Here is a 12,433-nt window from a genome sequence, read left to right on the forward strand (position 1 = left end):
TAAATGTGACTTCTGCAATGGAAACCTCATTCTAGACTATCTTCTAAGAAACAATTCAGCTGGTGTTCTGTTGGTAGTAGCGTTACAATAAATAAACATAAAATTTGCCAGTTTGTGATCCGATGACAGCTGACATTTCTTCCAATTTGTATCTAGCATTCCCTTGACAAGAGCATGCTTAACAACTTGCACTATGTTCTGCTGCTCTACTTAAAGCAAGATGATATAGTGGGACACGTGTGTTTTACCCCATTCATTCTCATGAATTTTACAAATTCTTCTGAACTAAGCTGAGTATTGTCATCAGACAATTACCTCTGGGAACCCATAAGCAGCAAACAAACAATGCAAAATATCTAGAGTTTTGTTATTTGTTTGATTCATTGGAAATCCTTCAACTCACTTCAAATGGCTTTGGCAATAATTAGCTGATTTTTCAGAATCTGAAGGGCAACAATGTGTAGTATCTGCCACATTCTAGCTGTACATCTCCATGGTTGCAAAGGTACTGATGATGCTTATTTTCTACTGTTTGACATACTTTGGACTATTTCACTGTGTCTGCTATATCCTTATCAAACCCTGGCCACCAAAGATAGCTTCTTAGAAGACTCTTTTTTTAAACTCAGTCCCAACACTAATCATGAAGATTACATCACAACTGCAACCTATACCTTTCAAGAATTACGTCACCTGCCACCCACATAACACAAACCTTTATCAATTAACAGCTCTTACTAATGCACAACAAAAATGGCCTGATTTCTAAATCCAGTATCTATGTTGGCCACATATTTGCAAAATAGTCATATACCCTTGCCAAATTAGGGTTCTTGTGAATTGTTCTATCAACATCATCTGCTGTGATCAGCAACATATGTGTGTGAAGAAAAACATCGTCCCTGTTAGGCTCCACCTCTGGGGATGGTAATCTAGACAACTCATCAGCATTATAATGATCTTCCGATTGTCTATATTTAATGCCACACAGATAAGCAGACAAAACTCAATGCCCATCCCTGTATTTGGGTTGCAGCTAAAGTGGGCACTTGAGATTTTGTGTTTAAAATAGCTGTCAGTTTTGATTGCAAAACTATAACTATACAAGTATTTAAAAAATCTTAATTCTCAAATTAAGTACAATGTTTGTATTGTTAATGTACTGATTGTGTGTGAGGTAAGTACAATCTCCTCTCACCATTATCCAACACATGAGAGATCACTGCACTTTTTCCACAAGGAGAAACACCACATGCAAGGTTAATCTTTTTGGACACATTGTAATGTTACATGCGTTGTGCCATCTACCAATTAACTTTAACACAACTGGAATGGCTTAACACTCCCTTGTCCAAATCCGCACAGCACCGCTCCTCTACCGTTCATTCACTGGATGCTGTAAGGTTGCAAATTTGCCATGAATTTACCATAGTAATTCATTAAACCCAAAAAGGTCAGAACTCATTTTGAGATTGTGCTGCATTTTTTATTGCCTGAACTTCATTCTTTGTAAATATAACCAATCTTTGTGTACCCTGTGGCCCAAAAATGCCACAGAGTTTTAAAACATTTTTTTGGAGCATTTTTTCAACCTCTCAATATTGTTCTGCCTGACTGGAGTGGGGATAAGTCTACTATTCAAGTATCACATTGCTCTCTAAATTCTATGCAAAATTCAGTTCTTCAACTCCTGGAAAATTCTGGGAGCTGAAGAAACACCAAATGGCAGCCTATGAGACTGAAATATATCCATGTGTGTATTAGTGGTCAAATATAACTTAGACTCATTGTCTAACTCAGGTTGCATCTGTCAGACCTAACTGAAAAATAATTGACCTCTTGCCAACATTGTGAATAGATTCTCCACATTCGGCAAAGTGGATCACATTCCAGTATCTGATTTATTGTCATCTTATAATCACCACATATTCTCATAGCACCACCTGACTTGGCTCTACCACTGTGTCTTTGCAGTTCCTGCTTTAAGAGCATAGGGCACTGGATAAGGCCTGCAGTAAATGGGTCTTGCATTCTTCTGAACTCACACACTGATGACACAATTCACAGATGTAAGGCCAGTTTCACTAAACACCCAAGGGTACCTGCCGATCATGCCATCTTGCATTGTGAGTATCACTTCTACGTCACAAAGCTCATTCTAATGTAAATGCTTCTAACCGGTTTCTTCCTAACAAGGCCGATTTTTCACACTTCCCCATAATGATGGACAGTGGTCAGTTGGATTTGTAAATAAATGAAAAACAAATTACATAGGCCCTGTGGAATGTCAACTTATTGTAACAATTTCACTAAAGAGGGAGGAATGTAATAGTATCCTCTTGTGACCAATTGTGTATGCACGTATATAAATAAATCAGAATAAACTAGTTTCGATTGTTACTTGAGCTTCACCGAGATACTTTAATGCTTCTGTCCTGCAAAGATATCACAGTAAAAGTACCTTTTACTGCACTGAACTGCTAGCTTAGATAATATGTCCTGCTTATGAATTGGGAATTGAACCAACAATCTTTTGATAGTGTCAGAAGTGTCACACATTGTGCCTTGTATGTAACTGAAACAGACACACTTACAATGGGAATTTTCTCTCCCTCACTTTGTAATTCTATGTGTGATTTCTCCAGTTGATATTGACTCGTGTTATAGCGATTCAGGAATCATGCCAACTGATAAACCCATGTGGACCTCCATGTTTATCAGGGTTCCATCCAATGCTAATTAGACAATGATACCCTGTGAATTTCCAATGGGTATCTATATGCGTCAACGGATCCCCCTCATCAACCTGGGCAGCATGGTGACACAGTGGTTAGCCCTGTTGCTTCACAGCACCAGGGACACAGATGTGATTCCCAATTTGGGTGCTATCTGTGCGGAGTCTGAATGTTCTCGCCACGTCTGCATGGGTTTCCTCAGAGTGCTCCAGTTCCTCCCATAGTCTGAAAGATGTGCTGGTTAAGTGCATTGGTCATGCTAAATTCTCCCTCAGTGTACCTGAACAAGCGCTGGACAGTGGCGATTAGGAGATTTTCACAGTAACTTTGTTGCAGTATTAATGTAGGCTAACTTGTGACACTAATAAGTGAAAATAAACTTGCTGCAATTCAACAACCATATGCAGCGACTGCTGTTTCCTTCATTTATATTCTTTCAACATGCCTTGGCAAGATGACCCTTATTCTTGCAGCTGTAGCATTCTGCCTTCAGCAAAGGACAATAGTGTGCCCAAAGCTGGCCTCAGCACTTGGTTGTACGCCTGCTACAATTGTCATTGTTGGGGCTTTCTGAATACTCAGCTACAGCTTACATACTTCAACAGGTGATTGGTGATGGTTAAATCCTAATTTCCCTCGAGTCACGTTTCACCATGCCAAAGACAATGCTATTTGACAACTGTGCTGAAAAGGACCATTGGCATGTCGGCAATTTACTGCAAATGCATCAATTTTTGAAATGCCGCACAAATTTGTCCTGCAATGTGCTCTCTTGAAATTCTCCTAATTTACAATGCTTTTCAAACCCACAATAAAGTCTCCAATGTCCTCATCTTCCAAATTTGATGGCTTTCTGCAATCTCCAGTGAGTTGGCATTGTCGTGCTGCTCAAGCTTACACAAAATGTCTGACAGTGGTGTGACTTTTAGCTTAGCAGGTGTGAGCAAATTGTTGAGCTTCTGGGCCTGCTTCTGTCAAAAATATTGCCTTTTTCCTGACTTCCTAATTGACAGCTGGATTATCAGGATCATCAGGGATATTATTAGCAGTGAAAAATATCTCTATCCGTTCTAAAGACACACTAAAAAACTCATAGTATTGTAATACTCTCCCAGTCATCTAATAATACCTATTGTTTCAGCTATCTTCAAATGTCATTTACACTATGAGTTCAAACAGCTTTTCAAGATCAAATTTTTAAGTCCATCTCTCAACGAAGAAACTCTCAGTTCCTCTGCTGGAAGCTTCTCCAACCGCAATTTGTTTTGTTCAGAAATCCATAATACCATCTTGTTGCCAGGCTGTGATACCTTTGCAGTGCTCAATGTTGGGTATGTGAACATGAAGTTCAGGTACCCAACTGAATACAGTTTATTCCTGTTTGCTAATATACATACAGGTACAAATAGTCACAAGGGTGCGCTATTACAGTTGCACTGATAGTAGTGGCACCTATCAGGTGCCTTCATAAATATGACTCTGTTCTCTCTCAGACGGATGGAAAAGATCCCATGACACTGTTCAAAGTATCGCAGAGAGGTTCATGGTATCCAGGCCAATGTTTATCGGCCAACATCATAAAAGCAGATTATCTGACCATTTATGCAAATGTGTTTTGTGGGACCTTGCTGTTTGCAATTTTGCTACTGCATTTCCTACACTTCAACAGTGACTGCAATTCAAATGTACTTAATTTGTTGTAAAGCACTTTGGGATGTTCCAAGATCATGAAAGCAACTATATAAATGCAAGCCCTTTCTCTTACTGACACTGATTTTAAAAATCCCCTGACCAGAACTGACAGACTTCCCCCAGGGTTAATAACCCCATGCCTTTAACGAACATCAGTGTCTGTTCTATCATGATCATCATTAGAATTGTCCCATTTTTCTATGGCAATTACTCTTCCCACTCCCAGTAGCCAATTAGAATTAACTATTTAAACTGCTTATTTTACTTCCAATACAGAAAAAGGAACTCAAAGTCACTGACCTGACCATTTTATCATGCGATGCTAACACATGCAATGAAAATCTCTTTCAAACTGTTTCCTGCAATACATAACACACTTAATAAAGTGCATCTTTTTACAATTGAGTCTGCAAAATAACTGGGGTGACAATATCAACCATGCCACATAATTCAATATTCATAGTACAGGTTGAGTATCCTTCATTCATAAATCTGAAAACTGAACACAATCAAAAACCACACTTTTTGAACTTCATCATTGACCTTTAGTGTGGGAAGTCTGCATCTCTTCCAGCCATTGCATTTACTTTAGATTATGGTTAGCCTAGGCTTAGGCTATTGTAATGTAACATTATATGAGTTATCTGAAATGATCTGAAATCCAAAATGAATCGGCCTTGAGAGTTTTGGATGAAGGATACTCAATCTGCACTCTTGTCCTACATCTCACCTTCAATCAGGGTCCAACAAAAAAAGCAAACTGAGCACAAAGATAGATAAAACAAAAATATCCAAGATGTTAGGCATTTCTAAGGCCAAAACGTCCCCCAGTAAAGTAATAATTATGCAGATATTTAGGAATTAAAGCTGGCTGTTCAATTCAAGGTGGTTTGGTAATTCAATTACATCATGGCTGATTTGGATCACAAGTCTATTTGTCGGCCTTGATTCCATATCTCTTAACAAAATAAGGGGAAAAAAACTATCTAATAATTTCAATTGCTTGCTCTTTGCTTCTAGATTTATATTGTCAACCGTGGTATTTCAGCTGGTATTCTGTCTGATGGTCACCTCTGTTCATATATATATATAAAAAGAAAACACTATTATTGTCAGAGTTCCTGCACTTCTCTCTTCCGACTGTACAGTTTTCACCGGCGTGTACATGGAATAGGAGTGCCGGGCAGGTGGGGCGCACACACATCTCTCCTGCACTAAAGCAGGTAGTTAGTCCCTTTGAACTGAAGCGAGTTGCCGGGAGAGCGCCCAATAGTTCAGGCAGTTTTGTCAGGAGTGAGATCCGTGAGCAAGGCTTGAGGGGACAACCGGCACTGTTAATAATATCACTTTAAAACCGCGGTACATCAAAACCCTAGTTAGTCCCCTTGACAGTGTGTGTGTGTGCGCTATAGTCAGGGCGAGTGAGATTTGAAATCTGTGAGTTCCAACCTAAATAATAATGACGACACTTTCTGGTTATAAACAATAAAAAAAATACAGGAGAGGGAATTAAAACCCTGACCAGGGATATGTTGAAAGATGTTTCCTTAGCACCCAGAAAGGCGGGGGGGTGGGGGAGGAAATCAAAGTTGCAGTTGATCCTGATGGGTTAATAAACAACAGTCTCACCTTGTGGGTGTTTTTGTTTAATTTGGCCTGGTCGGAGGTGCTGCCGCCACAAGAGGACGACCCGTCTGGCTGCTGGGCACTGCGACTGTGGGGGGCATCTCTCCTGTACCTGGAGGCGCCGCTCAGGCTCGCCAGCTGCTGGAAGACCTCCAGCCGGTGGGCTGGTAACTCGGGGAATTCCCTCTTGTGGTCGCCGGACACCGGACAACCCAACAGTGCGATGAGGAACAAACCGGTGAGCTTCACAGCCATCCCTTCTTCTGTTCCCGTGTGTGTGTGTGTAAAAAAAAAATATATATATAAATATATAACCGACAGAAAAGGAAGGAGAGAAACAAAAACACTCGACAACTTAAAAACACACGCACACAAGGAAGTAAAGAGCAGTGAGGGAAAGGAAGGGAGGGCGGGCTATTTGCTTGGGTTGTGGTGATGCTGTGAAGTTGGATGCCCGCCAGCACCGTGTGTCCGGTTGCTAAGCTGGGTTGGGGTGTTGCTATGAGATGATGTGATAAAGGCTTCCTGTTGTGCACCTGTCACCTGTGCAGAAGCCAAGTGATGTCAAAAATAGTCAACTTTCGCCGCTGTTACTCCTGAAATTCCAACCCCACTTTGGGGTTGACTTTGCTTTCTAATCCCAACCCAAACCCTCCCACTTTGATCTGATTTATTCTTGTCACCTGTATTAGTATACATTGAAAAGTATTGTTTTGCGGCGCGCTACACTGGAAGCCCGCTTTGGGCAGCATGGTGGCACAGTGGTTAGTACTGCGGTTCGATTCCTGGCTTGGGTCACTGTCTGTGTGGAGTTTGCACATTCTCCCTGTGTCTGCGTGAGTTTCCTCCAGATGTTCCAGAGATGTGCGGGTTAGGTGGATTGGCAATGTTAAGTTGCTTGGGCCTTAGTGTCAAGGGAACTAGCTAGGGTAAGTGCATGGGGTCATGGGGATAGGGCCTGGGTGGAATTGTGCTTGGTGCAAACTCGATGGGCTGAACGGCCCCCTTCTGAACTGTAGGGTTCTATGATCCTATGATACAGACAAAGCATACCATTCATAGAATACGTACGGGAGAAGGAAAGGAGAGGGTGTAGAACATAGGGACGAATTTTACTGTTCCACCCACCACAGGAATCAGAGCGAACAAGAGGCAGACCATGGAAAGGTCCGTTGACCTCGGGTGGGATTTTATGGTTTTGGGTCCAGCATGGCCATAAAATACCATACATAGTGTCACAATCGTAGCTAGGATGTAGAGAAATATCAACTTTATATCAGGTAGGTCCATTGAAAAGTCTAGTGGCAACATGGAAGAAGCTGTTTTTGAGTTGATTGGTACACAACCTCAGCCTTTTGTATCTTTTTCCCAACTGAAGGAGGTGGAAGAGAATATGTCTGGGGTGCATGAAGCCCCTGATTATGCTAGTTGCTTTTCTGAGGCAGAGTCAATGGATAGGAGGCTGGTTTGGCTGATGGACTGGGCTACATTCACAACCCTTTGACCCTTTCCCACCCCGAGGAGGAGAGTCACTCATGTCTGCCCTCCTCAGCAATGCAGGATGTACCATGTCTGCATAGGCTTCCTCCTGGTGCTCTGGTTTTCCCATCTCAGTCCAAAAGACATGTTGGTTAGGTGCACTGGCCATGCTAAGTTCTCCCTCAGTATACCCAAACAGATGCCAAGGTGTGGTGACCGAAGGGACTTCCACAGTAACTTCATTGTAGTGTTAATATAAGCCTACTTGTGGCAATAAATAAATTTATTATATCCTAAGCCCCACCCTCCCTCTTCATCACAGACCATCCTTCAAGCAACCTAAAAATGGAGGATACGCTGGTCACATGGGGACTCACTACACATAACAGACAAGTCTGGGAAAAGGCAAATCTTTAAGTATTCAATCACCTGAAACAAGAGGAGAACCTTTGACAGAGGATAATTCACCTTAACTAACAAAAGGGCCCTCCCTTAAAAATGCAAATTTCTCGACTCCCTGAATCACCTTGAACAATGGAAAGCACCCTGGCGACAGGGGAACTCATCATGACTAATAAAAGAAAACTCCCCCAGGAACAGCAACCACTAACCCCTGGATCATTTTAAAATAATATAAGGGATCCTGAACAAAGGGAAACTCATAACTAGCAAATGAGACTAAAAATGTAAAGCTCAAGCCATTCTTCTCTCTTGTTCTTCCCCCAACATGGACTTCAAAATTCTTAATCTTTAATCTAAAAACCGTTTCTCAAAACCCCACTCCCGCCCCACACGAAACGCCCAACATATATGGGACACAACATGTATGGTACCATTCCGCCACACTGAACCACCCCACCCACCCCAACAGACACATACATGGAAGGCAAAAGAGCCAAGATACAGGAAGACAGCAAACCAACCTCCCAACCTCCCATCTATTACTTACCCATCAATATCCCTGTCAGGAAAGCCCCTGGAATCTTCACCCCACTGCCTGACCTCCTCCCAGATTAAGCCCCCCAAATCTCAACAACAGGTACATAAAGTCTCCCCAGTCAGGAAACCCAAAAAAACTCTCCAACGCACATACCATCTTGCCATCCATCCCAACCCTTGGAAACACAACAAAGGTCCCCAACCGAACAACCCCTCCTCCAACACACAACATCTCAACAACTACCTCTCCCCAATCACCTAAGATACACCGAAATCCATGCATACACAACCCCCTTCCTCTGGAAGTCCCAGCCAACTCCTCCTCCCAACCTTTCTTCCCCCACACGCATATAGGCCACCCATCTACCACTCCACACAAGAAAAACTAACATGAGTAATATAAACAAAAGGAAAAGACCCAGGAGACAAGAAGATACAGTATAAGGGCAAGGCATCGCAGGGGGCAACAAGGATTGGACATGGGCGAAAGAAAAGAGGCAGAGCTTGAAGAAAAAGGGAGATGTTTTCTCTCTGTCCAACCCCAATATTCTAATCCTAACCATGTAACAGAAATGGAAATAAGCTGATAATTGTCTGTGTAAAGTCAGTGGAAATGAACATTAATAGCAGGCACCTGAATTGACACTGCTATGTCACAATACCATTCATGGTCAGAATCACCCAATACAAAAATTAAATACTGCAGACGCTCAAAATGTGAAATAAAAACTGAAAATGTTGGAAATACTCAGCAGGTCAAGTATCACCAGTGGAGAGAGAATCAGAATTAACCTTTCTGATCAATGACTTTTCAACAGTACTGGGAATAGTTACAAATGCAAGAGGTTTTAAGTAAGTGAAAGATAAGAGGTCGGCATAAGTAGCAAAGGGCAAGTCTGTATTGGGGAAGAAGAGATAAGAGATTAAATAGTTAAGAATGGGTACTATAAGAAACCAAAAGGAGTGGTAATCAGACGAGTAGAGGAGAGAAGAGGTATGAATGGCAAAATGAACAGCTGCCATCTGAAAGCAACAAATGATATTCAAGATATTCAAATCAAAAGCAGCAAAGTAAAAGGAAACTGAATGTGGGGCAAACATAACAATCTGAAATTATTGAAATTAATGTTGAAGACTGTAAAGTGCCTAATCAAAAGTAAAGGTGCTATTCCTCAAACTCCAATTTCCTCAAAACAGAATTACACCTTTTGTTTAATCTCTTGCTGCTTGCAATCAGAAGTGTGATAGAAGAATTTTTAACATATTGGGGTTGAGGTGATTTCCTTTGAAACAAACATTCTAATGAATTATTGATAATTTATAGTCTACCAGAAAACAATGCTAACTTGTAACCCTTTCACAGCCTTTCATAAAATCTCAAATGGAAGCTCAATGTGGGTGCATTTCAAGTTCAAAGTGGACAGCAGCAAATCATCTGCCTGATATACACCTCACACAATTTTATTTCTTAATGATCTTACTAGTAATGAAAATCAGGTCACTGTATAATGGGCCACCAAATCGCTCTTGTCCAATCTTCTCTCCTGTGAAAGAATTAGTAAAGCCTGTTATACAGAAAGGCAGTCCATACCTCTGAGGCTTATTTTTTCTCATTCTAACTGCCATGCTAAATTCATATTTACAGTGGAGGAATGGACCACCTTCCTGCTAGCAACTTACTAAAGGAATAGATTAATGTATCTATAACACAAGTCTTAAATATATTAGATAAAATATGTACAGATAGATGTATGCATAGATGCATTGATAATGCTACAAGAGGTATGGATGTTCTCTCTTATGAAAAGTGAAGGGGCTCTGCTCAAAGTACAATAGACTTGCAGCTAACTTTCACTCACAATGCAAATATCTGACCTCAAAATATTTATAAATGAAAATGCAGGAATAAATTGTCATACCAATGGCTTACACTCACCTGGACAGAATGAAAGGTCTGCTTTCAAATAGAGGGAAATATGATTTTCAGATCCAAGACTGGCTAGCTCCTCTAGAAATTTCCTTCCAAAAAATGTCAGCTGGTTTATTCTGCACATGTTGGTACCAGTCATTCTTTTGCTGTCTTTAGTCTTATGAAATGTAGTGGACAAATGTTACCCACAAAATCAATGGTATTGTTTCACGTAACTGTGTTTGGCTATTTAATAGGTGAGGTCTTGGGGGGATGTTGCCACCAGTGTAGAATGGGAATAAGGGTGCTGTCAGGGGAAGGTATGAAACCTGCTCCACAATTGTTGACATGTGTAGAATGCCAAATCCCTGTCAATCCAACATTAGGTTAGATCTTTAGTAGTCTAATGGTGAATAGGTGACAATAGATAATTACACATTTAGTGGGAATACCAGATTCCTTACAGCAAAGTTGTGTTTATGTCTTCTGGATATGAAGGACTTTATCCTTGATTGTGGCAATCTAGAAAACACCAAGCTTTCATTTTATCAGCAGCAAGATGAATGACTTGCCATGCCCTTGGGCTTTTGTCCATTTGCCAGCAGAAATGGAGCTTTAGCTTTGTGAAAGTCCATATGTACAAATTCAAAGAAAAGCTAGGTCAATAATAAGTCTGGGCTCCATCCAACATATGAATTTCTCTTGATAGAAGCTGATGGATCTATCAGGAGAATATTCTAGCATTTTTACCTGTGCCACTGACTTGGGTGAAGGCAGTGTTTTCACCCCTGTTCATTTGTTTGTCTGCAAACAATTTATCTCAAAAATGAATGGACAGATATGAATAAGACCTGATACCTAGATAGAGTATACCCCATTGAAAACTGATACATTTTTGGTGACGATATGGATCTAACTGCAGCAGGCGACGGTGCAGAGGGACCTCGGGGTCCTTCTGCATGAGTCGCAAAAACCCAGCTTGCAGGTGCAGCAGGTGGTCAGGAAGGCGAATGGGATGCTGGCCTTCATAGCGAGGGGGATTGAATATAAAAGTAGGGAGGTCTTGCTGCAGCTGTATAGGGCATTGGTGAGGCCGCAGCTGGAGTACTGTGTGCAGTTTTGGGCGCCGCACCTGCGCAAGGATATTTTGGCCTTGGAGGGAGTGCAGAGGAGGTTTACTAGGCTGATACCGGAGTTGAGGGGGTTGAGCTATGAGGAGAGGCTGAATAAACTAGGCTTGTACTCGTTAGAGTTTAGAAGAATGAGGGGAGATCTCATTGAGACGTATAAGATGATGAATGGGATGGATAGGATAGAGGTGGAGAGACTCTTCCCGCTCAAAAAAGACAGTAGGACTAGGGGGCACAGCCTCAAGATAAAGGGGAGGCGGTTTAGAACGGAGTTGAGGAGGAACTTCTTCACTCAAAGGGTGGTGAATCTCTGGAATTCTCTGCCCGTTGAAGTGGTGGAGGCTGCCTCGCTAAATATTTTTAAGAAGCGGGTTGATGGGTTCTTGATAAGAGAGGGGATTAAGGGTTATGGGGAGAGGGCGGGAAAGTGGAACTGAGCCACGACAGATCAGCCATGATCTTATTGAATGGCGGGGCAGGCTCGAAGGGCTAGATGGCCTACTCCTGCTCCTATTTCTTATGTTCTTATGTTCTAATGTTCTAGATTTTTTTTAAAGGATCAATTAACATTAGGAATTAGATAAAATTGGCTTTTTAAAGAATATTTTGAATTGTTTTATTTAGAATGTTTTAGAATGTGGTGAATTGTCTTGATTGCCTTGTAGAATTTGTCCCAGCTGTCAAAATGTGAGCAGAATTTTCAGAGCAGTTTGTTGGTTGTGGAGCAGCCAGAAGCCTCCTCAGTGAGATTACAGCTTTTAATAAAACAATTTCATTTTTCAGCTTTGTAGTTACTTCACATCAACCATACAGGACAAACCTCAAAGAAGAGCTGCATAAATGTAATAACATTGAGTTAACACAGTGTGGCAGAAGTGTGCACTCTGCTGAGTACCCTTTCCACTTGTCTGTCTTTGTTTTAC

The 12,433-nt window shown here is 41.3% G+C and overlaps 1 protein-coding gene across 1 annotated transcript in view; it reads right to left on the bottom strand.

The window, feature by feature from the left end:
• The window catches only part of LOC145344031 (sortilin-like), a 111,183-nt gene extending 104,748 nt beyond the window's left edge, over positions 1-6,435 (bottom strand). Inside the window, exon 1 of the mRNA XM_080190758.1 lies at positions 6,057-6,435. Within this exon, the coding sequence (XP_080046884.1) occupies positions 6,057-6,308 (252 nt within the window). The 5' untranslated portion in view covers positions 6,309-6,435. The remainder of the gene's footprint in view (positions 1-6,056) is intronic.
• Between the last annotated feature and the right edge of the window lie 5,998 nt (positions 6,436-12,433).

This window comes from Carcharhinus amblyrhynchos, chromosome 6, assembly GCF_965287045.1.
Source record: "Carcharhinus amblyrhynchos chromosome 6, sCarAmb.v2.hapA, whole genome shotgun sequence".
In the NCBI taxonomy this organism is placed as follows: Eukaryota; Metazoa; Chordata; class Chondrichthyes; order Carcharhiniformes; family Carcharhinidae; genus Carcharhinus; species Carcharhinus amblyrhynchos.